Raw genomic sequence first — 25,023 nt, 5'->3', positions numbered from 1 at the left:
AAGATAGAAAAAAAAAATTTGTGTGTGTGTCTGTGTGTGTGTCTGTGTCTGTGTGTGTGTGTGTGTGTGTGTGTGTGTGTGTGTGTGTGTGTGTGTGTGTGTGTGTCTGTGTCTGTGTGTGTGTGTGTGTGTGTGTGTGTGTCAGGCTGTAGAGGCCCGAGCAGACGTGTGCAGTCTAAGAGCTGAAATGTCTGTTCTCGAGACTCGCTACAAGCAGAAAGCGAGACAAGCGGCGCTCACGGAGGAGGCCATGGAGCTGCTCACAGACGATCTCCAGGTGGCGTTGGACGTCCTGAGAAACCAAGAGAATCAGAGAAACCTGCAGCACCAGGAAGAGACGGAGAAATTACGAGTCAGAACAACTAGTCAACAAAAAAAGGTGGGTTCCTGCAATTTTCTCTGCTTTTCCCTTCATTCAGATCATCTTCAGACTCTCTATGAGGCTTCGTTAGTGTCGGTTAATGAACCTTAATATATCATATGAAAGTAAACAAAAGGAAAAGAAAAATATTTCCTTCCTACGAGCGCACAAATTTAATTTGTACAAACAAACCTGGTGCGGTACAAGGTCAAGCCGTTGGAATTAAATTTTTTAATCAAATGACATTTTATTTGTGTGTGTGTGTGTGTGTGTGTGTGTGGTTTTAAGCAGTTTTGAAGTACGACTGTGTTTTATTCTTTATTATGTTCGTTAATGAGTTCGATTCTGCAGAGAGACGTGTCTCCTGTAGCGATACGTACCCGAGTGCCTCTCAGCTCCACGTGTCCTTTCACTCGAGGGCCTTGCTTTTTATTTTATTTTTTATCTCAGACATGTTCCTTTGGAGTGTTTATATAAATACACACACACACACACACACACACACACCAGTGATAATACTGATATATAAAAGCATTTTTGTGTTGTTTTAGATTACTGACTTTTTCGCTTATTGCCCTGAAGTGGTTTAGATGAACGATGAGCCTCGTACGTCGAGTCGATTTTACTCCTTAAAACGCTTAGACTTTACACACGTCTGCACCCCAGGCCTCCTCACCTTCTCACTTTCTCACAACTTTACTAAAACTCTTGTATCTGAAAATGAGCCCAAATCTCCACAGAATCTTGAGGAACATCTTCCCAGAAGAGTGGAGCTTATTATAAGAGCAAATGGAGACTCAATGCGGAATGGGATGTTTGAAAATCATGTAACATACACGTCGGGTCTTTGTGAGGTCTGTAACGTTTTCCCGTCGTTCACACGAGACGTTGGAGCCGGGGATTAATTTAGAGCAAAATTGTGCCCAGTCAAAGCCATTGACTCCAATTACAGTGTAAAAGAACGCTGAATATTCAAACAAGAGGGAGCAGGCGATCGACGGCCCGGCGGAGAATGGAGGTGTGGGACGATGGTGGTGGAAAGACCCACCCCTTCATTAGCACCCGAGGTGAAATAATAGGCTCTCATTCAGCCAGCAGTGGAAGAGGAAGAGAGAACAAGCTCCCGGTGGGCCATTTTCCTTCTTTCTTTTTTTTTTTTTTTTTTTAGTTGTCTGGTCTCATCAGTAGCCGCTGGCACACTGTCAAGGTTTTGAATAACAGGGGCGCATTAAAAGGCTTGAATTAACATGATCACGCATAGACAAGTTCAATAATGAGCCACATGGTGACATACATGAGGGTAATTAGGGTAATTAAATAATAATGGACGTGGATGCAAATTCCAGATTGACACAAGTGGACCCTGGGTGTAGTTCCTATTTAGTATGCAACTGATAAACATAGGGGCAGCACTTAAGGTTCCAGGAACATAGCGACCACGGCGTTCTCGATCGCCTGCAGCTAGAACCGCGCTCAGAATCTGAACGTCGTCCTCACACGTAGGTGTAGCATACTTAGCAACACCTTTTTTTGTGGTTTATTCCTTTCAGTAAAATATGAGAAAGAGTTCCCTTTCAGACAGGGTTCCATAAAGAGCCCAAGGTAGAGCCTGCTTACCAAAACCCAAAGGTGCTCGGCTTCTCTACAAATGGGATAAAACTTCACAATCGCTTAGCGTTGGTCATCCTGGTCACGATGCTCCTCTCGCCACACCTCTTAGGTGGAGAAGGAGCTGGCTCTGGTGAAATCCGAGCTGCAGAACACGCTCCTGATTCTCAAGACTAGAACTAAAGAACTGCAGGAGCTCCATGAGGAGATGCAGAAAGCGAGCGAGGTGAAGAACGTGAAAGAGGAGAACGAGGTTATGAGGAACAAGCTCGAGCAGATGGGGAATCAACTTCAGGAGCTCCTCGCCTTCTTTACAGATACAGGTATGATCCTACTTACTTAGTTTTATAGAAAATTAACAACACTTTCTGACCAATCAGAAGCCAGGATTATTTAAATATGTAAAATGTCTGGCATGTGTGTGTGTGTGTGTGTGTGTGTGTGTGTGTGTGTGTGTGTTTTGACAGAGAACTCAGAGTGTGTGATCACTGCGTGATTGTTGTGCCTCATTATCGGTTCGCTAATAAAGTCACACTGGTGCAATGACCTGACGCCACTTCACACTGCATACAACACACACACCTGATCACACACACTCAAATTAACATACACTGCCTGATAAAGCGTCCACCCCCTCGAGTCGTAGCGAGATCCTGGATGAATATTTTGTGCCATTATTTAAATTTACTTCAAAAAAAGGACAGATTTTTGCATCCGCATGCACAGACAGAAAGTCTCCTATTTTTTTTTTATCCTTCAAAATATCTCAGAACTAAAATTAATATCAGATCGTCGCAGAGTCGTGTGACGCATATACGGTAGACAAATCAGCGTCAAGCAAGGCCTTATCTGCTGCCCTAAACACTATCAGAATCACTGCCTTGCGCTTTTAATATCTTATCAATGAATATGTATAAAATGATAATATATAATAGTCTATTCTCTTTATTTCATAGCGTTTCTTTCAGTTTCACTGTGTATGTTTATGTTTCTATCCAATCAGATTTCAGCTTTCGCATGATGTTTTGCCAAAGAAGTCTTGAGGCCTACAGAATCAGCACTGCAGCCGCCTGTAGCCTTGAATATATAAGACTATCGCAAGTCCAGGGCCGTCTAACAGGCGTACGATAACGTCAGCATTTTCACGTCCTTTGATTGGATGGTCAGAGAGCGCGCTAGTCAAAGCTCCCGAACCGCATCTGTAGCAAACTGCACAATCTCCGATACATTCATGTGGATTTAATAGCTGTTTTTTTTCCATTCCACAATGACTGACAGAGGAGAGGAAGTCTGGTTTTGTTTGGAAGGTTTTTTTTTGTTTGTTTTTCTTTTTTTAACAAATGTTTTCTTTCCTGTAGAATTTGCACAAAAACACACAATTTGGCTTCATTTTAAATTCCCAGAAAAAAAACGTAATGCGCAGAAGCAATGCAGGAAAAACCCAGGGTCATTTTACGAGGTTGATATCGATGCTTCTGCTGGAGATGATGTATGCGGGAGGTTGCGGCTGCGGCTACAGTGAAAGGAGACCTGTTGAATTGTGTTCATTGGGTTTCTTGCTTTGGTAACGACGTTCACTGTGTGAGATTCCTGTCTGTAATGTAGCGCTCTGTTCTACTGCACTTCTCTATTATACTGATGATCTCTTTATCTTGGGATGAATGTGAACGCTGACTGCACCCCAGGCCACCTCACAAATCTCCAAAATCTAGTGGAACATCTTCCCAGAAGAGTGGAGGTTACTATAAGAGGAAATGGGGAATGGGATGTAATACCAATCTTATGTTCCACAAACTTTTGTCCATATAGTGTCCACCAAAGTTTGGCAAACTCATCATCTTCACAGTCACCTGAAAGTTGTAGAACAGGACTAAACTCCACCAGAAGAAGAACCTCGAATGTTTGAGTCCTATAAATATTGTGCGTGTGTTGATTGCAACAGCCCTCGGGGGGATTGCAGTGACTTCCTGGTCGACGTGCTCGTGTTAGTTTGGAGAGTAGCGTGTATGAGTAAGTACAGTGAGATTAGACCTGGGATATATTTACTGGTTCTCCTGGTTGTATTGAGAGCAGAGGTTACTTAAGGGCATGTCAGGTTTAGGATGTGAGCGTTTCGACCCGCTGTGCGTCTGGCTTTGTGTGTTTGGTTTAGCTGAAGCTGACATGCCCCCGCTTGGCTGTACATGTTCAATACACACGCACAGGAACCGCAGCTCACCTTAATGATGGCTCTGTGTGTGTGTGTGTGTGTGTGTGTGTGTGTGTGTGTGTGTGTGTGTGTGTGTGTGTGTGAGGGGTAATGATGCGGTGCCGTGCTGCCTGGCTTGGCTGTCTGTAGAGAACTCCTCATTTGCAGTCTGGGAGGCCTTTGTTGTTCATGCGCACAGTGTTGTTACGCAGTCTGGAATGTCTCATTAAGAATTAACGTGGGCATCCTTAGCAGGCGACAGGCAGAGATCACCCTGCGACACACACACACACACACACACACACACACACACACACAGCCCTCCAGCCTGAGCGCTTTAATTATCAGGAGTTATCCATCCCCCTCCTCTCCCTTTGTCCCCACCGTGCCGGTTATGATCTGATTCTGAAGCATGCCGAGCCGCCGCGGCCTCACCTGGCACCCTCGCCTCCTCATTACCTTCCACCTCCCACACTCGGCTAAACACGCCAACTGCTCGGGGGTGCCAGCTTTGGGAGATTTTTCAAAATGGTGGTTCCATTTTTAAAATTTTTAAGACGGGGTGGGGACAGGACGACTGACACGAACAACAACCACGAGAGTTCTAGTAGCCGATTGAACCGTACGAAGGCAGACGGACTTGTGGGAAAATAAATAAATAAACAAAACGATGCCGATCTGTCGAGGAACCCTGGCAGACTTCAACAACGGGCGGTTAAGAGACCGTCTCGTGCTTCAGCCACTCAGCCGAGCCCTTGGCATGGATGAATGGAGTGCTTAAGAGAACAGAGCTTCTCGCCATGCTTTGTGTAGCCCCCCCCATATACAACCCCCTCATGTACACTTCCGCTTCGACGTCACCGTGAGTCCCACAGCTAATCGATGAAGGACGAAGCTCTTCACTTCTGCTCAGGGTTGTCCGCCTCAAGCAGTTACTACTTCTTTTTTACTTTCTTTTTTTCCCCACAAATTCAAATTCATCTAAACATGATGTTCCTTCGTTCTTTTTTTTTTTTTATTGTATCAGTCTCTGTTGCATAGGATTTGGCCTCGCTGACCCACACCACGGCTGCTCAAGGTGTTTATTTTGTGCCATTTACATGCTGCTCTGCAATAAAAAAAAAAAAAGAGAGAGAGACAACAACGACGAGGAGGAATAATGCATTTGTGCATCGGAATATATAACTTCATGCAGAAGCTCCGGCGTCTATCACTGCAGAAGAGAACCGAGCGGCGATTGGCTGGCAGCGACATGATTTACGAGGGCCGGGGTTGCGGAGGTCGCTACGGGACAGAACCTTGTGGAGAAAAAAAGATGATACATGGCGAAATAATTGAAGAATCCTCAGCTCTTAGTGTAAAAATGTTTAAATGCAAATGCTGCTAATGCACAGAAAAGTGATAAATGGCAGCCGGGTTGTGTGAGAGGTGAAGGCTGAGTGTGCTGAATACTCAAAATCCAGGACATTATACACACACACACACACACACACACACACACACACACACACACAACCTACTGTTACACACAGGGTTTTTTTTTTCTTTTCCCACTTTTTGTTTGTTTAGATTCATAATAATAATAATAATAATAATAATAATAATAATAATAATTACACATCTTTTGTACAGAGTCCATAAATTTTCATTCCTTTTTCTAAAACGCTGTTCCTCCCCGAGCCAGCAGAGACGTCCTCTCTCTCTCTCTCTCTCTCTCTCTCTCTCTCTCTCTCTCTCTCTCTCTCAAAGGTATACATTTTAAAGATGATGGAATTATCAGCGAGATCACCTGAAAAAAATAAAAATAAATAAATGCAGGGAGTGAGCAGATCCAAGGAAAAAACATTTTTTACCAACACAACTAGATTACTGCAGCTAATTGCGTTACACGGCGCATCGATTGAAAAACTGTTGTACTCAGAAAACATCTAAACACACGATTTCTGACTTCTCTTTATTGCAATCTATCCTACGACCCACCCCCCTTTTTTTTATATCTTCAATTAAATTGTAATTTTTTTATGAAAAAGACACGAATTGTATTGTTACGAGGAGTCATAATGAAAGAAAACCTCAGGACAGGGAAACATCAGAGAAATTACTACTTTACACCAATCTATTGATCAGCTCATATCAAAGGAGTATGTTTGACATAAGATTACCTGCCAGTTTGAACATTAGGTACACTGTGTTATAGCCCGGGGCAGTTGTACGTCTGCCAAAGGGATTGTAAATAAGGCAGCAGCTGCGAGCGCCTCTGGCTTCGAATCAAGTCGAACTCGAAAACCGCGGAGACGACGAGGATTTTCAAAAATCCCGCCTTTCCACACCATTCCTACGGGAAGTGACCACCGTCCTATAGGTCGCTGTGTTTGGTCCAAACCTTATATTTACACATTTCCTTTCTGTGAGCCCTTCTCTTACATCACTCTCGCCATTATTCCATCACGTAGCGCTCTACACTCGAACACACCTGCATGTAGCTAAATCAAATCAAATAAACCAGAGATTTAATTGCTCACTTTCTCTCAGTGTGGCCCGTGTTAACCTGCTTCTATCAAATTAATACCTTTTGGCTACGATTTTTTTTTTTTTAAGCAAAATTTTTATTTTTTTTATCTGCAGCTGAATTTTAAGCATCTTGTGTTATTGATTTATTTGGATGTATAACTTTTTTTTACCTCAAGGTTCTGTAATCTAGCTGAGGTAGGGCTTGCATTCAGGCTTGTGTGTGTGTGTGTGTGTGTGTGTGTGTGTGTGTGTGTGTACGTGGTTAAATATTTACAGATTTCGGGTTGCCTCTTCAATTTCCTGCGGCTCCAATTTAAACAGTTTGGGCCCTGCAACGCCATAAATTAATCATGTTTTGACTGTGGATTTTTCTTTTTTTACTTTTAAACATCAGTTCGTTTTCTCTCTCTCTCTCTCTCCTCTCTCTCTCTCTCTCTCTCTCTCTCTCTCTCTCTCTCTCTCTCTCTCTCTTCCCAGCCGTATATAACACACTATTTAGAAGAGACTGAAAGCCCTTAAAGCTCTGCTGCGCTGGATCCATTTCACTCAGCAGCTCAAACTAAAGGGAGCTCTACTTACAAAAATAACACAATCATCTCTGCATTCAATAATCCATAGTCTGAGACTCGGTTCTGACTGGAGTCTGGGTTTTATTAGATCTGTTTAAAAAAAGAAATTATCCCTCGCTTTATATCAAATGTAAAAGCTACAACGCTGCTCCGATATGTTGGCTGAAATGTAGGTGTTTTAAACACACACTCGATACATTCGCTATACAGAAAACCAGAATGAGCCATTTTTTTCCATGATAGATGTACAAAAGACAGAGAGAGAGAGAGAGAGAGAGAGAGAGAGAGAGACTCAGCTGTACTCTCTAGTGTTCAAGTTCAGGTTTAAAGTAAAGAGTGCCATCTATTGTCTGTTGCTGGAATTTCTGCTTTGTAGCAGACACAACAAAAGGATTGGGGCTTGACAGCACTACGAGTTCAGGCGAATCTAAACCTCAATATTATAGGATTATTTGGAAACCTGCATTTTAAAAAGGAAATGTGTTTTTACTGTGACACAACGATTTAATTTGTGTCCTGTCTTCGTCCTGAAATGCTCCTGGTTGGACGTGTACGTTTTACAGCATCGGCCAAAAAGAAAAAAGATTTCTGTATGAATTCAGACTTTTTTTCTCCTCGATTTCTCATTACTGTGCGTTATATTTGTTATGAATAATGAACAGGATTCACACACGGGTGTGAACAAATGTGTATTCGTTTCCATCATATTTAACCTGCACACAGTACAGGAGTGTAAATACACAGCTGCTGTTTAACAGGAATTTTGGAGAGAAGATCTCTTTTCCTCCATGTGTTTTCTCTCCCTTTCTCTAGCTGATGCGGTTCTCAGGCAGGAAGACGAGAAGACAGAACAGCAGCTGAGTAACGATCCTGAAGAGGAAGAGGACATCTGTCAAATCGCACGGCTACAGTAAGATACATACATACACACACACACACACACACACACACACACACACACACACACCACACTATACACCACCGACTCACACAACTACAGTAAAACACACACACACCCACACTATACACCATACACCACCGACTCACACAACTACAGTAAAACACACACACACACACACACACACACACACACACACACACACACACACACACACACACACCATACACCACACACACACACACACACACACACACACACACACACACACACACACATGCCATACACCACTGACTTACACAACTACAGTAAAACACACACACACACACACACACTATACACCACCGACTCACACAACTACAGTAAAACACACACACACACACACACACACACACACACACACACACACACGCCATACACCACCACACACACACACACACACACACACACACACACACACACACACACACACACGCCATACACCACACACACACACACACACACACACACACACACACACACACAGGGTTGCACAGGGCATGGACACTTCATCTGAGGAATTTTGTAAATATTCCAAGCAGGAATTTATGGGAATTTCTGGAAATTCCATTAAAATGCATGTAAACTGTATCAAATACAAATATAAATATAATTCTGACATAATCAGACATGCAAACGAATTTTTTTTTTTTTTTTATCACATTTTTGACTGATTCAATTGTAAGTAAAACATTTATAGATATTTATTTATTTAGATTTTACAATAATAATATATTAGTATGAGTAAAAAAAGCATCACAGCTGGAGCTTCATAAATGATCTTACACACAGCACACAGACGTTTTGAACATAAGTGTATAAAATATTGATGTATTTCACGTGAATACTCACCAACATGGACATTTTTTGGACATAATATTGCGTGCAGGGTAAAGAAATGATGTGTGTTATGGAGGAATGCGCAGTGCATGTAGGGGGCGGGGCCTCAGTAGCCCTTCAGTAAGTGTGCTGTGTGCATGCGATTGATTGGAATTCAACTTAATTGGCATTAAATCTGGTTGTTTTAACCAAAATTATCCTGCAAAAACTACATTTCAGTTCCCTGTTATAGGATCACCTTCAATTTTGTAATTAATTCCAGCTAATTTCCTTATATTCCTGTCAAATCATGTATTTATAATAATCCTGTAATAAATACACAACATTGCACTGACACACTTTGTATGCAGTGTAGCTGTACGATTCTCATGAAACCAGGACCCCCAATAATTGGTGGAACTCGGGTGTGGTCGCGGCTGTAGTGCATTTTTTTTTCAGGAGAAGCGCACCGTACGTCTAGCCGTGTGTTTCCTCGTGTGTTTAAACAGCATCTGTGTGTAATCTGTGTACAGTGTGCGTCAGCTCCAAACCAGCATGTGCTCATGTAACTAGCGCTCTGCCCTTTGGAGTATTTAGTTTGATCTTCGCTCGCTGCCCGAATTAATCAGTTTTATTTGAAATTTCATTCAGTTTTTTGGAAGTTGTTAACACGGTGCACCCACAGGTGTCTCAATGGGGTCCCGGGTTCTCCCACCGCGCACACAAACACGCTTTGTTTTTTCCAGATGTCTTTCATCTGTCGTCTGGGGGAAAACCCGGAATTTATAATGTCACCTAAAAAAACCTTCACCTGCATTTACCTAACTTTTAAACCAGACCCTATTTTCTACACACGATGCTGACAAAAGTTTGTGGAGGTTGGTATGTGCTCCTTTTTGAACATCCCATTCCACATTTAGTCTTCATTTGCTCTTATATTAACCTCCAATCTTCTGGAAAGATGTTCCACTCGATTTTGTGGAGATTCATTCCTCTACAAGTGTGTTATTAATGTCAGATGCTGATGTAGGTGAGAAGGTGAGGAGGTCTGGGGTGCAGTCAGTGATCACATTCATCCTAAAGGTGTTCAGTAGGGTTGGAGCTCTATAGCAGGAGATCTTCCACTCTAACACATGGAAAGCAGATCTTCATGGAGCTGGCTTTGTGCACAAATGTCGTCCTGGTAGTTCTAGTTTCATGCTGCACAGTTACTTTGTGGTTTATGGAATACACACATATTCCTGGAAAAGTCAGGTGTCCCAATACTTTTGTTTATTTATTTTATATAAATATATATTTATATTTCTCTCCTCTCTCTGGCTCCCTAACAGCTGACCAACACTAGAACCCAAACCCAGAATTAGATCCATTTCTGCTCCTACAATTATCTGTACGCTATGACTGAACCTTTTCCATACAAGCGGTCTGATTGTGGTTGAACAGCCGTTTGCGTCGCGTCTATTCAACTCTCCTCAGGCGGGCGCTGTTTGACTGCACTAATGCGGGCGGGAGGCAGAGGAGCGTGTGTTCGCACCCCACGGAACGTCCAGTGGAGGTTGTGGAAATTGTAATAATTTGTCGTATTGATCCTTTTCGCCACGGCAGTCGGTTCCCATTGTGGCAGAGCAGAAATAGACACTTCATCGATTACCTCTTTAATGCCGCACTTCCCGGCCTGCGAGCGAGGCTTCCTGCCGCCACAGGGCCCATTGTCCCTCACACCTGAAGAGCTAAATGACCTTTTTTTATTTTAAAAAAGGGAGCAAAACGGGTTTCAGTTCTGAAAAGCAGCCGCTTCACGCTCGCGTTCGTGATTTGTTGTACTTGATTTGATTCATTTTTTTGTGCTCGAGTTACAGTCAGAGGGTGGAGTCACGTGAACAGCAGCGATTTTAGCAGATTGCCATAAAGCAAATTTTAATGTTGAACATTCATTTTCTTCACCTATATATATATATATAATATAAAATTTTACAATTATAATTCACAATGTAATGTAATTAAATGTAATATTTATAAAAGAAATTTAAAAAAAACAATATATAAGAATGATTAAAAAATTTAAATCAACAAGCAGAATTTCTCAGCTGTAGCTTTAACAGTATTTATAGATATATATAAAATGCTGATTTTATTTTACTGGATGTAAATCTTTTACTGTGCATGGTTTGTATGTGTGTGTGTGTGTGTGTGTGTGTGTGTGTGTGTAACAGGTGGACTGTAGAGAAGCTTAGAGCCGAGGCTAGACTTTTCCTGAAGAAAGCTGTAGAAGAAGCAGAGACGCAGCAGACACTCGTCTGTGAGGCTGCGAGAGAAAGAGACGAGGCCAGAGAGCAGGTAACTGCCTCTGTCACAACCAACACACACACACACACACACTTTCGAATAGCCTCTAGCGTCTCACAACACAGGAGTAGGAGGGGGGAAAGGGCAGGGGTAAAAGTCAGCTCTCACACTTTTCACAAAGGTCAGCCATGTCTGAAGCCTAGCATTCACAGACCCCACACACACACACACACACACACACACACACACACACACACGCACACACACATGCACACGCTTGGATATACATGGGTATGGGCCTGCGACTGCAACATGCCTATTTTATTTATTTATTTATTTATTTATTTATTTATTTATTTATCTATTTATTTATTTACGCTGCGACATCCCACAAAAGAAAACCCTCACGATAGGTGTAGAGGTGCCAATACTTATGGTTATATCTGCAGAATTGACAGAAAAAGAAAACGTTTCACTCCGTATCCTCTTTTTCTATTTGCTGATGTCTAGTTTACAATATTTCTGTATATAATATCGTATTATAAAGCCTACGTCATTGTTTACAAAAAAAAATGTTAACTAAAGTTGCCTAGATGTGGAACAGGATGTTCAAAAAAAAGCACATAATCTTATGCTCAGGTCTCCACAAACTTTTGTCCATATAGTGTATGTGTAAATATGAACATATTTTAACTGTTGCTATTACGCTTTAGTACACGTGCTGTGTGTAGCAGAAGTACGTTAGACATCGTAGGCGGGAATCTGTGGCTTATACACTCAATATTATCACTGGTGCATTCACCTGGTTTCTAATACACCGGGATTTCGGCTTGTAATATTTGAGAACGGTCGGGACGTGGGAATCGGACCGGTCAGGTTGGAACCTCACAAGAGCCCGGAGACTTAATTAATCCGGGTCTGAGGCGTGTTTCTGAAATCATTTAAATTCTTCTTCTCGGCACGGTGAATAATTCAGGCTCGTCTTCGCATCGTATGTCGGTTAAACACGCCGAAGCTTCACAGAGGTAAAGCTGTAGAGCAGGAGGAGGATGTGGAGAAAGAGGAGGAAGAGGAGGAAGATTAAGCACAGCTGATGCCCGACATTGGGATCATTATCATGTGTCGTTTTACTCTCCTGACGAGCTCGGGTTAATTACGACAGGTGTCACACACCGACCACCCAGAGCTCTGATCAACCTCGTCTTCAGTCACCTCAGAAATAAAGAGCGAGACAGAAGGCTAATCAACTCCCTCACACCTTCACCTCACCTCACAGCGACACTTTGCCGAAGCTCCGTAGCCTTTCATTCGGGGGTTAAAAGAAGACAAAAATAAAGAGAATTTTTGCCACACTTTGTGTTTAACTTCACGGGGGGTCATGGTTGTCAGGTCTAGTCTAGATAAAGCACTTTAATATTCCAGGAAGCTCCGGTAAACGGCTCAATCGAATACCCTCCGTATCTATTTACTCGTTTATTCCAAACATGATCCATAACCACGCTTATTTTAGCCGGGGAAAAAAATGGCCGCCCGTGTGGCGAACGAAACGCAGCAGGAAAGCCTTAAAAAAAAAGAAAGAAATAAAGCGGCTTCGTGCGGCCGATCGTGGGTTTTAAATACTAAAAAACAGCAGCGGGCGTCGTAGGCGGTAAGAGTAAATCCATATTACAAATTGCTTTTGTGAGCTCCGGATGAGCCGCCGATTTTTCCGTATTGAACTTTTGTCCCATTCAGTGGCCGCAGTGGGGGAAAAGATACTGATCCTCTACAGGATCAATACACGACCAGGCTTCAGTGAGCAACACACACACACACACACACACACACACACACTCTGAAGACTGAATATATCAAACCGGCTCTGCCTCTTACACCTTCTTCCCTCTTATCAAAAATGTTGGCATCCCAAACCTCAATTGAATTTTTTTTCATCAGTCACTCGTCCAGTACTGAACGATTCCAGCCGTACGGTATTTAAAGGAAGTTTTTATCAGTGTTTAGCGGAATAAATATACTTAGAATAAATATTTACGCCTGTTATTGCTCCATATAAAACTAATGTACATTTAAACACTCGGTGTAGATGATGCCTTAATGTACAAAAAGTATTCATACTGCACTTTACACAACACAAAAACCCAATTCTGTAATCAGAAACATCTGGCAGATGAGACGGTAGATTAGAAAGTCAGACATTCAGCAACTTGAAAAGGAAAAATAGAGAGCAGTTTGTTACAGATTGCAACTGTTAAAGAATTTCTAAATTTAGGTGTGAATAGTGGATTGTGATTGGCTGGAAGGAGTTCAGGTGTGAATAGTGGATTGTGATTGGCTAAAAAGGCTGCCGTTATATACATTTCCTAATGACCTCACTGAGCTCCATGGAGGAGTTTTGAGTGTGGTGGAAATTCTATGGTGAACATGGCGATTTTTATAAACGGCTCGAGGCCCAAGATGAATTTGAGGATCAAATGAGAACTAGAACGAAAAACAGCACCAGGGGTTAACTCCAACAGCTCTCTCCTTCTCTCTAATTACTATTTATTAAAAGTTATGTAAATGAATGTCATTTTCTGGCACTACTTTTTCACTGTGTGTGAGTCGGACCAGCAGAATTGTAATTGTAACGAGACGTATATAAAATGTGTAATGAAAATAAATCAGTTTTGTTTCAATCAAGTCAGATTTTTACTGCTAACCACAGTGACAGCTTTAATAGGTATTAATTAAATGGCATATTTAACATCGAGCTTAGTTTCCTCACAGTTTGAGAAGCTTGGAGTGGAAGATGAGCTGATTATAACCACAAAATGGGGTAAAAATGTGGAATCAGGAGACCTTTAGCAAGGACATATGGGTGTGATGTTCAGGGGGGGCACAAACTTTTGTTCCGTATAGTGTATAAATGAAACGAATTGTTTGTGTTTTCTCGTGTTTAGCGCTAAGCATTTTTAATCACTTTTGTTCAATTTCTATGAGCATGTGAAATTAAGGAAAGGGGCGGAGCTTAATGCAGCATCAGAAAGTTCAAACCACTTGTGATTAGATTGTTTCATTCGAGAGAAAAATACGAAGTTTGGCGTGTTTTTGAGTGATTACTTGTACAAGCCGGTGTTTCCCTTCACTCCTTCGTCGCTCGCGCCGATACTGAAACGAGCTCATCGCTTGTAATTTCTGTAACATCATCACCATTAACCGTGACGTACACTTTGTTTGCGTTGCCTCATTGCACTGGTGAGCTGAATTTGATTCGGATATTAATTGATTCGATTTTTAAGGATTTTTAAGCGTGGGAAATGAAGTGGAGGGATGAGGGTGTGTGTGTCTCTCTCTAGCTCTCTTTCTCCATCTCTCCCGCACTCTGTCCCTCGCTTTATCTTCATGATGGCATCATTACCTCGAAGAGAGCGCGTCAGCCGTCAAATTAGCGCGCCGCGTTTTTAATGATCCGCCTCATGTGCCAAATAAAGCGTGCCCATCGGCTCATTATTGATCTTCATTTGCCCTGATTGGTGCCACTTGTGCGAATCTGAAAATCCTTTGGAAATGCACAGCAGGACTCCGAGAGCGAGGAGGAGAGAGAGATAGATGGATCGAGAGAAGAATGTACGAGCTGAATGTATACGTTATTAGGCAGCTGGTTTCCTACGTCCTTCAGTCCACTATTACCCGAGAGGCCGAGGGGCATCGTAAAACCCACCGAGTCCCAGTGAAACGACCAACGACACAGCCATTATCGGCTGTTCAGATACACTCATTACACACACACACACACACACACACACACACACACACACACACACAGAGGAAAAAACACAGTGCAGCACTGCTTAGATAAAACAATCTGGATGATGCGACCAATTAAAGCGCATAAATGCGTTTTTTTCTTCCCGGATGCTCCTTAATCTTTTTTTCTAAACCAATTCACTGAGTTTTTCCTCCAGACCATCACATTTGCATCAATCGATAAGGCGGCCTTCACCGTCACCACCATCAACACCACCACCACCATCACCACTGTCATCGCCAATACCAGCAATGCACTATCACAACCAACACCACAGTCACCACCATCACCACCAATACAATCACCAACAGCATCACCACCATTACCACTATCACCATCAACACTATACCCATCGCCAACACTATCACCATCACCACCAATACCACCAACACCACTTTGTGTTATCACCATTAACCTCAAACCATCTCCATTAACACTGCTGTGTGTCATCACCACAATCACCATCACTACCGTCACCATCACCACCAACACCAAACCATAATCACTACCACCAACACCACCACCATTACCATCACCATCTCCACCAATATAAACACAATTGTCACCACTGCACCACTGTGTCCTCACCACCAACACAGTCACCACCAATACCAACACCAATACCATCACCACCAATACCACCATCACCATCAACACTATACCCACCGCCAACACTATCACCATCACCACCAATACCACCAACACCACTGTGTGTTATCACCATTAACCTCAAACCATCTCCACCAACACTGCTGTGTGTCATCACCAGAACCACCATCACTACCACCACACCACCACCATTACCATCACCATCTCCACCAATATAAACACAATCGTTACCACTGCACCACTGTGTGTCATCACCACCAACACAGTCACCACCAATACCAGCAACAATACCATCACCACCAATACCACCAACACTGTGTGTCATCACCATGAACACCAAACCATCTCCACCAACACCGCTGTGTATCATCACCACAATCACCATCACCACCAACACCAATACATCACAATCCAACACTATCGTCACCACTGCACCACCGTGTGTCATCACCACCAACACCAGAAATACCAACACCAATACCTTTGGCAACATCTCCAACATCATGATCCTCAACAACACCACCACCATTACCATCACCAACACTGCCATCAACACCACCAACACCATCACCACCATCACGACTGTGTGCCGGAGTGTGTTATTAGAATACAGCTCCTTAATCATTGCCAAACATTGGTGTCACCCTCCTCTATTCTTCTTCTCCTTGGATACATTTTATTTTCCCTCTCATATTAAAGGTAACACTGTAGCTCAACAATCGTTTTCTGCAAAACATAGTCGTAATCCAGAGCAGGGAGGAGTCATGCTAACATCGTGTTCTCTCTAGCGTCTCTCATCTTCCCTCCCTGTGTGTGTGTGTGTGTGTGTGTGTGTGTGTGTGTGTATCCATCTTCATTTATATTAATTTCACAAATCTCAGCGGACGGCAGTGGCGTCTCCCACCCTCCGCCCCACTATTCCCCCGCCCTGTCCCTCGCCTCGTTACACACCCCTGGGACCGGTGTTTTAATTTAGCCCGACTTCACTGTAATAAAATTTTATATCAGTCTTTTATTAGGTGTTAATATTATACCGGCTCTCCCTCCACTACAGCTTTATCTAATTGCTTTCATTAGCACCGCGGGAAGCGCAGGGGCGAGGACTCGTACCCGCTCACACACTCACACACACTCAAACACACTCGCTCGCTCGGCTACACGCTTCGGGTGACGGAATGCACGCGGTGTTGGCTGTGAACGTGCGAGTCGTAAACAGAAACGCAGCTACCCGGAAATTTCACTACGTTTCAATGCACCGATAAAAGAATGGAAAAAAAGATTTATACAGATAATAAGTCCTTAATCTCGATTTACGCAGGGTAGCCTGTAGCATGCATCGGTTGCTTAGCAACATCACAGTGTTGTATAGCAAGACGTTTTATTGGTCAAAAACCTGTCATGTGACTAAAACCACTTTTCATTGTATGTTTGGATATTTGCATAAAAACGCATTGAGAGGAATTTTTTACTTTTTTCTCTCTCTCTGTTTTTCTAGCTCCTCCCCCAATCTTTCTCTTCCTCTGTTTCTCCCTTTCTTTCTTTCACTCTGCATCTCTCTGTCTATCTCTTTTAGATATCTTTCTCTAATTTCTCTCTCTTTGTCTTTTCTATCTCTCTCTCTCTCTCTCTCTCTCTCTCTCTCTCTCACACACACTTATGCCTGTGTTTCTCTCTTTTCCCCATCTTTCTTTTTATCACACATTCATTCCTTCCCTCTTTCACTGTCTACCAATCTATCACTCTCTCTTTTCATATTTCTCTGTCTTGCTCTGTATTTCCTTCTCTTTTCCTCATGTTCATATCTCTTGTCTCGCTTTCTTTCTTTCTTTCTTTCTCTTTCTAACTTTCTGTCTTTCTTGATCTCTTTTGTAAAATCTCTCTCTCCATCTTTTTTTAGTCCCCATATCTCATCCTCTTTCTCTCTCTCCATCTTTTTTTTTTAGTCCTCTCATATCTCATCCTCTCTTTCTCTCTCTCACACACTGTCTTTGTTTATTACTTCTGGCTTTCTCTTTCTGTCTCTCACTCTCTTTTCTGTCCATCTTTCTGTCTCTCACTCTCTTTTCTGTCCATCTTTCTGTCTCTTTCAACTTTAATAAATACAGCCATGTTTAATAACATTCTCTCTCTCTCTCTCTCTCTCTCTCTCTCTCTCTCTCTCTCTCTCTCTCTCTCTCTCTCTCTCTCTCTCTCTCTCTCTCCCTTTCTTTTCTTTTACTCTATCTTAACCTCGTCCTCTCCTCTTTTTGCTCTAGTCTTTCAGTCTCTTTAATATTCACTCCTTCCTCTCTCTGTCTGTCTGCCCTTTTATGACTTTTGTCTTTCTGTCACACTGCCTTTTTTTTCCATCGACCTGTTTGTGTTTCGTTTCTTTCTCCAGCTCATTATTTCTCTCGTCTTTCTGATTGTTTTGTCTCTCCGTCGGTCTCAGAATTTTTTGGGCCTCTGAATTTTTGTTGTCTGACTTATTTGTCTCGCTGAATTTTTTTCCTTCTCTGACTTTTTTATGTCCCCAACTGTCTCTTCCTCTCTCTCACTTGCTGTCTGTCTCTTTCAGCCCCTCCATCTATTTCTAGTCCTCTCTTTCTCTGACTTTTTTCTTATGTTTGTCTGTCTATTACTCGTCTTTGTCTTACATTCACTCCTTCCTTCTCTCACTCCCCCGACTCTGTTTACCTCTCTTTTCTCTCATTTCATCTTTTTTTCTGTTTCTTTCTCTATTTGCAAATACATCAGAGTTCATTTTCCCTCTCTCTCTTTTCTCTTTCTCTCTCTCTCTCTCTCTCTCTCTCTCTCTCTCTTTCTGACCTGTAGAAATGGTCAAGCTTGATGAATCTGAAGGAAATTGGCTTTGAAATGGCCTCATCTGCTCCGGTCACAGCCATTACTGATAGATTTTATAAGTGGACTGCGTGCGGTGAAATTATTTTCGAATGACCTCGGCCGACTCGCCGTTTCTCTCAGGTTTAATCGCAGCAAAAAGCCGTCTCTGATATTTTAATGATCAGGTCGCTTTCACACGAACGTCGCAGAGCCAGGGTCGGTCTGGTTTCATTCAACACGTGGATTCAACACACAACAGGAACACGACTGTTTTACGACTGTTTTATTCGCTCCACATTTCACTAAATTCAACACTCATTTTTAATGTACATTACAATTATCAATACAAGGGGATCGTTTGTGATATAATAATATAAATATTGATAATAAATAATAAAATAATATATAAACTAAGCATGTACACTGATTCTTATATTTTTTAATTCTTATGAAACAATAAAAATAATATTGATATTTATATAATAATTATATAAATCATTATTAAAACAATTTAAGGGGAAATTTTTTTTAATAAAATACATGCAAGATTATTAAGAAAATATCCGAAAATCAACAAAAGATCTAGGTATTATACTAATTATTGCTATTATTATTATTACTATTATTATTATTATTATTATTATTATTATTTTATAATTTTATTATTATAAGCAGCACAGTCTTTGGTTTATATTTTCCTGTTCGATAAAGGACGCGTATTGTCCCTGCACGTTATTGTCCTTGTTAGCGGATGCCTTTAAATTCACCTCATACTGTACGCTTCAGCTAATTACATCACGCTGTTTAACACACACACACACACACACACACACACACACACACACACACACACATCAATAACAATGTTCTGTTTGGCCTAAGAACTGTACTGTGACATTGAAGTGAACCTCAGCTCTTGCGTCCTCCATGTCCTGTAATCTTTACTTATTTATTCAGGTACATACATGAGCCACAGGAAGGATCCTCAGTGACAGTGACCCCCTGCTAACTGCCCCAGCACAACCCTACAATCCTACACACACAAATAAACACACACGGTCTCTTGAACTTGAATCTTATCCCTAAGATCAGTAAAAAATATCAATAACATTGTTGTAAAAAAATTTGTTAAGGGGGTGGAGCTTGAATAAATTCACCATTAGGAGGTGTTCAGCTTCTTGGATACACTTTTAAATAAAATCAACTTCCCTCGTTCCTATGTGAATGAGTCGTGTCCAGCTGGTCACAAGTGTCTGATCGCTCATGTATGTGGAAGAGGGCAGAGAGTATTTTGTTTTGGTTTCTAAAGAGGAAACACTGCCCCCTGCTGGTGGCATGGACAGGCGCTGTACACAGGCGCTGAGCGTCTTCATGTGTATCGAGCATCGCTTTTCATCTCTGCAGTTGATTTTTCTATAAAAACAGTCACACAACATGACGTCACGTGGCACAGGACACGTCGAGACCCTCCGCCTTTTAACTGGCGCTAATTGTCTGCCGCGGGTTTTGGCGTGTCAGGACCGTAACCCTGACCCGCTCAGTCTGGACTTCTTCACTTTTCATAAAGCATGATCCGAACGAATAAAGCTCAAGTGTTATACCGTATCACCCCTCACCTCCATGCATTTCTACACACACTCCATCTTGAATTTTTTATTATTTGTCAAAGTATCGTAGTTTTTTTTTTTTTTTTTAACTCCAACGTGAAGGTCGTGTGTCAGGTCTGAATATGACACCCTTCAAACTCAAGTCTTGTATAGAACATTCTCCGTCGTCTTCACCGACATCATCCTTGAGTCTGATCTACTGAATAAAACAGAAAGAAATGTTATTTCTCTCAGATTTGTTACATAGACTTTTCGTCTCTTCACCAACAACAGAAGCTCTCTAAGTATTAGTGATTTGGAAAACTGTTGGCGTATCGATCTGCCTTGTTCTTAACTCTCTGAACACCATCCCATTCTTCTCGTCCACACAAACCGCCTTTTACCGGAGCCTGTTCACTGTTCACAATCGTCTTGCAGCAAAAGAAGAGAAATAACAAGATGCCAGGGCAAATTAATTAAATCAACTGACTCAGATTAAAGTGTGGAGCTTAGTATATTTGCTGACTGCTGATTGGCTGAAAGAACAATCTTTTTTTTTTGGGGGGTCACTTGTTCCACTAGATAATCTTTATAATCATTCATCACCTGAAATCGTTTTTTTGTGGCAGTGTGGGTGTGGTGATGCTCCAGTTTGTGAACAGAGGGCGGAGCTTAAGGAAGCATGTGGTAAAGAAATCACAAACCATCACTAGAGTGTTTTCTTTTCCAGTGAGGACACTGTGGGGTCCTCACAGAGAGGAACCACAGGGGGAGAGAGAGTGGAGGGACCATGTGTACTATCCACTGTGTGTTCATGGTGAAGATGAAAGTTCCTCTCCATGATCATCTTCACCAACTTAACTACACTGGATAGAACACTCAAAAATCTGCATTTGACCACGCCCACTTTGCCACAGTATTAACAGCTGCGATTTTATCAAATTAGTATTAATTGTATAAAAATGGAATTTAGATTCGAGGACATGTACACGTGGTTCATGTCATGTCAAAATCACGACTCTGTTGCCTTGTCGCTGCATTAGAAAATGCAGATGACATCACAAAGGTATAGGAAATGAGGACTTTAGCTAAAGTCATGAGAATCACTACCTGGTCTTCTGATTTTTACATTTTTTTATTCTCAATAATAAATTACAAACACCGCCCCCTGGTGGCTTTGTTCACGTTTCTGCGTTTTTAGGATCGCTTAGCCTGGATTCTGATCTTCTTCACTTTAAGTGTCTTTGCTTCACAAGCGTGCTTAAAATGAATGCAGCTCGTGTTATACCGTTTCACCTCCACACACTCCAACACACACTCCATGTTGACTTTTCCCATTTCTTTTTCTAAAACTACCACAACTTTTTTTTTACGTGCGTACACTTTAAACTCGAGTCTTCGCTGACATGTTTTCTTTAATCCTTAAGTCTTATCAATTGCTACGTTCTCCGAGTGTCATCGTATCGCCGCAGCTCCCACGTGACCCTCGCGAAAGGATCTCGCAAAAGGATCTCGTCTACAGTTGCAGTTCTTTATGCAGCCTTCAGCAATCACCAACCAGCCTTTTTACCGTAGCCTGTTTACCGTTCACGCTCCTGATTGAAAAACACTCGGCTCACAGCGACTGAAAAAAAAAGAAAAGAAGCCGGCTGTATGAAAGCGGCAGGGCTGATTGGAACGGCTCGGCCCTGAGGAGAGCACTCTGGGAAGGGCAAGCTGGACTTTGGGTAAGTAGGGGGATGCTTAATTACTTTTCCCCAACGTCCTCCGAGCCATACCTTATCCTCCATCTCCGTACGAGCCATTAGTCATCGGAGAAGTGCCGTTATTAAGGCATTAGACGACTCGGTGCAGCTCTGGAAATCGTTGCCGGTACCGACGCAATTAAAGAATCCATTAGTATTATTAATAAGGACTCACGTGTGCACTGGTGGACTCTGGTTTAATATGTAATTATTCTGCTGTTATGAAAGACACACACACACACACACACACACACACAGTGGGCTAGGCCTTGCCTTGTTCAATCACGTTTCCTACTCGTCAAACTAGCATATTTAATTCAAAGCCCTTTGAAAATAAATATACATATTTAAGCGATACATCATCCACATCCAGACGTTTTAATTAGTACGATGATGAATTCTTAATGCCGTCTTTAACAATACATGTAAGCACTAGGACTAATTCCGGCCTGGCGAACGAGGCGTGTTTTTGCACGAAGCCCACGGGCTCTTATTTTCTTCGAAAGCGATTAGCTGCGTGTTAACACGCTTTTCCGCGCTTCGTTGTTCACACCCCGGGTAACAGGGTCTATATCATACCCTGATCAAGGGGGTTATTATCATCAGGGGCTTGACGGTAGAACCGTTTCGTTTATGGAGACAGTGCTGGATGGACGGCTAGCGTTTCCATAGAAACCGGTCACTGGGCAACAACTTTAACGCTTTGGCTAAGAAAAGGCCATTTAATATTTTTTTGCCCCTGAATATCACAGCCATCCATGCTGCTGTCGGAGAAACCGGAGAACCCTAAAGAACCAATACAACAGATCCTTGAATGCATTTGAGATTCTTCCCTAAACTTTAAAACAATTATATCTTTGGATACACAAACTCATCCATCTATTGCTCTTATTATTCCCTTTACATCTCTGAGAAGATGTTCCACTAGATTTTGGAGTAATAAAGTCAGGTACTGATGGAGGTGAGAAGGTGAGGAGGCCTGGGGTGCAGTCAGCATTCACATTCATCCTAAAGGTGTTCAGTAGCGTTAGAGCTCAATATCAGGCCACTCAAGATCTTCCTCTCCAAACCATGTAAAACATATTTTCATGCCGTTGTTGTTGACCGATTAACACGTCCCACTCACATGTGTGTGTGTGTGTGTGTGTGTGTGTGTGTGAGATGATTGGATTGGATTAGGGACGCTGCTATCAATTATTTTAGTAATCGAGTATTCCAACAATTATTCCATCGATTAATCGAGTAATCAGATAAGAATACAAGAATATGTGTTTTCATAATGTTTTCGTTTGAAATTATCCCAAACTTTGGAAACGTTGTTTTCTCCGGCCTGAATCTTCATCTCACCCCCTCGCTGATTTACTCCTCCATTTTTCATTCTTCAGCGTCTTCCGTGTTTACCTGTCCAGAGCGCCCCAGAGTTTAGTGGGTGGTGCGTCAGTAATAATGGTTCGTGTGGAAACACAGTGCTCCGTGTGGAGTTAAATAGACGGAAAAAAAAGCGCCTTGATTCATTTTTGTAATCAACTTACTCAAGGAATTGTATCAGGCCCTATTTTGGATGAATCTTATTTGAATACAGCAACCCTAAGAAATCACTCGTCTCTCTGCATGAGTCTGTGGAAACACACTGGGAGACACATTGTGTCTCGTGCAACACCGTGTGTGTGTGTGTGTGTGTGTGTGTGTGTGTGTGTGTGTGTGTGAGACAAGAAAGTGCTTTGTAATAAAAGGAACATACAAACAAAACAGCCTGGCCTCCTCCTCCTTCTCCTTCCGACATGCTCGAGACAGGCTTCTGTAAAGCTCTCGCTCTGTAATACGCGCTCGTAATTGAAACATCGACGTGAACCGCACACGTGTACGCCATTCTCTGACAACTCCTCTTTCCTCATAATCACTGCTCTTTAATCTCTCGCCGTTTCGGCATGCCGACACTCTCCGCGTCTCCTCCCTTCCTGTCTGTAGTCGTGCACACACACAGTTATTGCCTTTGGTTATTAAGCAGGAAAAGATGCAGCGAGCAGGAAGAGGAAGGAGGGGAAGCCATTTTGCTGCGGTGGAATAAGCTGTCAAACAGCGAGGCAGGTGACGGCACGAGATGATGGCACGGGCGGTCCGATTACCGCTCCTGCCTTTATTAAACGTCTCCGTATGAACGCTAGACTGCAGACAGAGTGTGAGGAGGAATCATTAAAACACACACATGCACACACAAGCACACACACCAAACTCTTCTAACAGACTGGATAATATTATTTATTACGGAGAGAAATGAATCCGGAGCCTCACGCAGATTCGGTCGCGTTCTCACCGCGCCGGTATTTCAGCGTGTGTTTAATAACGATTCGATCAAATACCTCCATGTGACCGACGAACGCCTTTATGAACAACATCGCGACAGTGCTACAGTGACTGTCCGATCTAACTGTCCGATCTTACACTTTTCTATTCTATATCTACAATAGTTTGTGGACACCTGAGCATAAGATTTGTATGTGCCTCATTTCGAACAGCCCAGTCCACATTTAGTTCCCATTTGCTGTTAAAATAAGCGGCAAACTTTTGGAAGATGTTCCACTAGATTTTGAAGGGATTTGTGCTCCTTCAGCCAGAAGGGTGTTAATAAAGTCAGGTACTCATGTAGGTGAGAAGGTGAGGAGGCCTGGGGTGCAGTCAGTGTTCACATTCATCATGTTCAATAGGGTTGGAGCTTTATGGCAGAAGATCCACTCTAACCCTTGTGAAGGAGATCTTCATGGAGCTGGCTTTGTGCACTTCTTGTTACGCTTGAACAGGTTCGGGTCTTCTAGTGTGACTGAAGGGAAAGGTTTCCTGCTACTGCATTTAAAGACGTCTGATACAATTGCGTGCCTCCAATTTTGTGCAGCAGTTTGGGGAAAAAGAACCAGTGGAGAAGTCGGTGTCCCAATACTTTTGGCCACATAGTGTACTAGAGTCTAGCTCTGTACTTTCTCTTTTCTTCGCTATTTTCCTTTTTTTCCTCTCTGTTCTCTCTTTCTTTTCATAATTACCTAAAATATTATATACATTATCCCTTTCTCCATAATTTTGTCCTTCATTTTCCCTTTTATGTTTCTCCCTATTTCATTATTTTTACCTGTTTTTAAACCTAAATCTATTGGTGCCCCTCCCCCCCCATCTCTCTCTTTCTCTCTCTGATTCTTTATTAT

General features: G+C 42.3%; 1 protein-coding gene across 3 annotated transcripts in view; it reads left to right on the top strand.

Moving 5' to 3' along the window:
* Nucleotides 1–25,023, top strand: part of LOC124375649 (plectin-like) — a 95,657-nt gene that overhangs the window by 53,971 nt on the left and 16,663 nt on the right. For all 3 annotated transcript variants that reach the window (XM_046834181.1, XM_046834180.1, XM_046834182.1), the window contains exons 13-16: nt 146–379; nt 2,082–2,292; nt 8,051–8,147; nt 11,207–11,330. In XM_046834181.1, the coding sequence (XP_046690137.1) occupies nt 146–379; nt 2,082–2,292; nt 8,051–8,147; nt 11,207–11,330 (666 nt within the window). The remainder of the gene's footprint in view (nt 1–145; nt 380–2,081; nt 2,293–8,050; nt 8,148–11,206; nt 11,331–25,023) is intronic.

Source organism: Silurus meridionalis, chromosome 21, assembly GCF_014805685.1.
Source record: "Silurus meridionalis isolate SWU-2019-XX chromosome 21, ASM1480568v1, whole genome shotgun sequence".
Lineage (NCBI taxonomy): Eukaryota > Metazoa > Chordata > Actinopteri > Siluriformes > Siluridae > Silurus > Silurus meridionalis.
The sequence above is the reverse complement of the archived record's forward strand: the minus strand, read 5'-3'. Positions and strand labels throughout refer to the sequence as shown.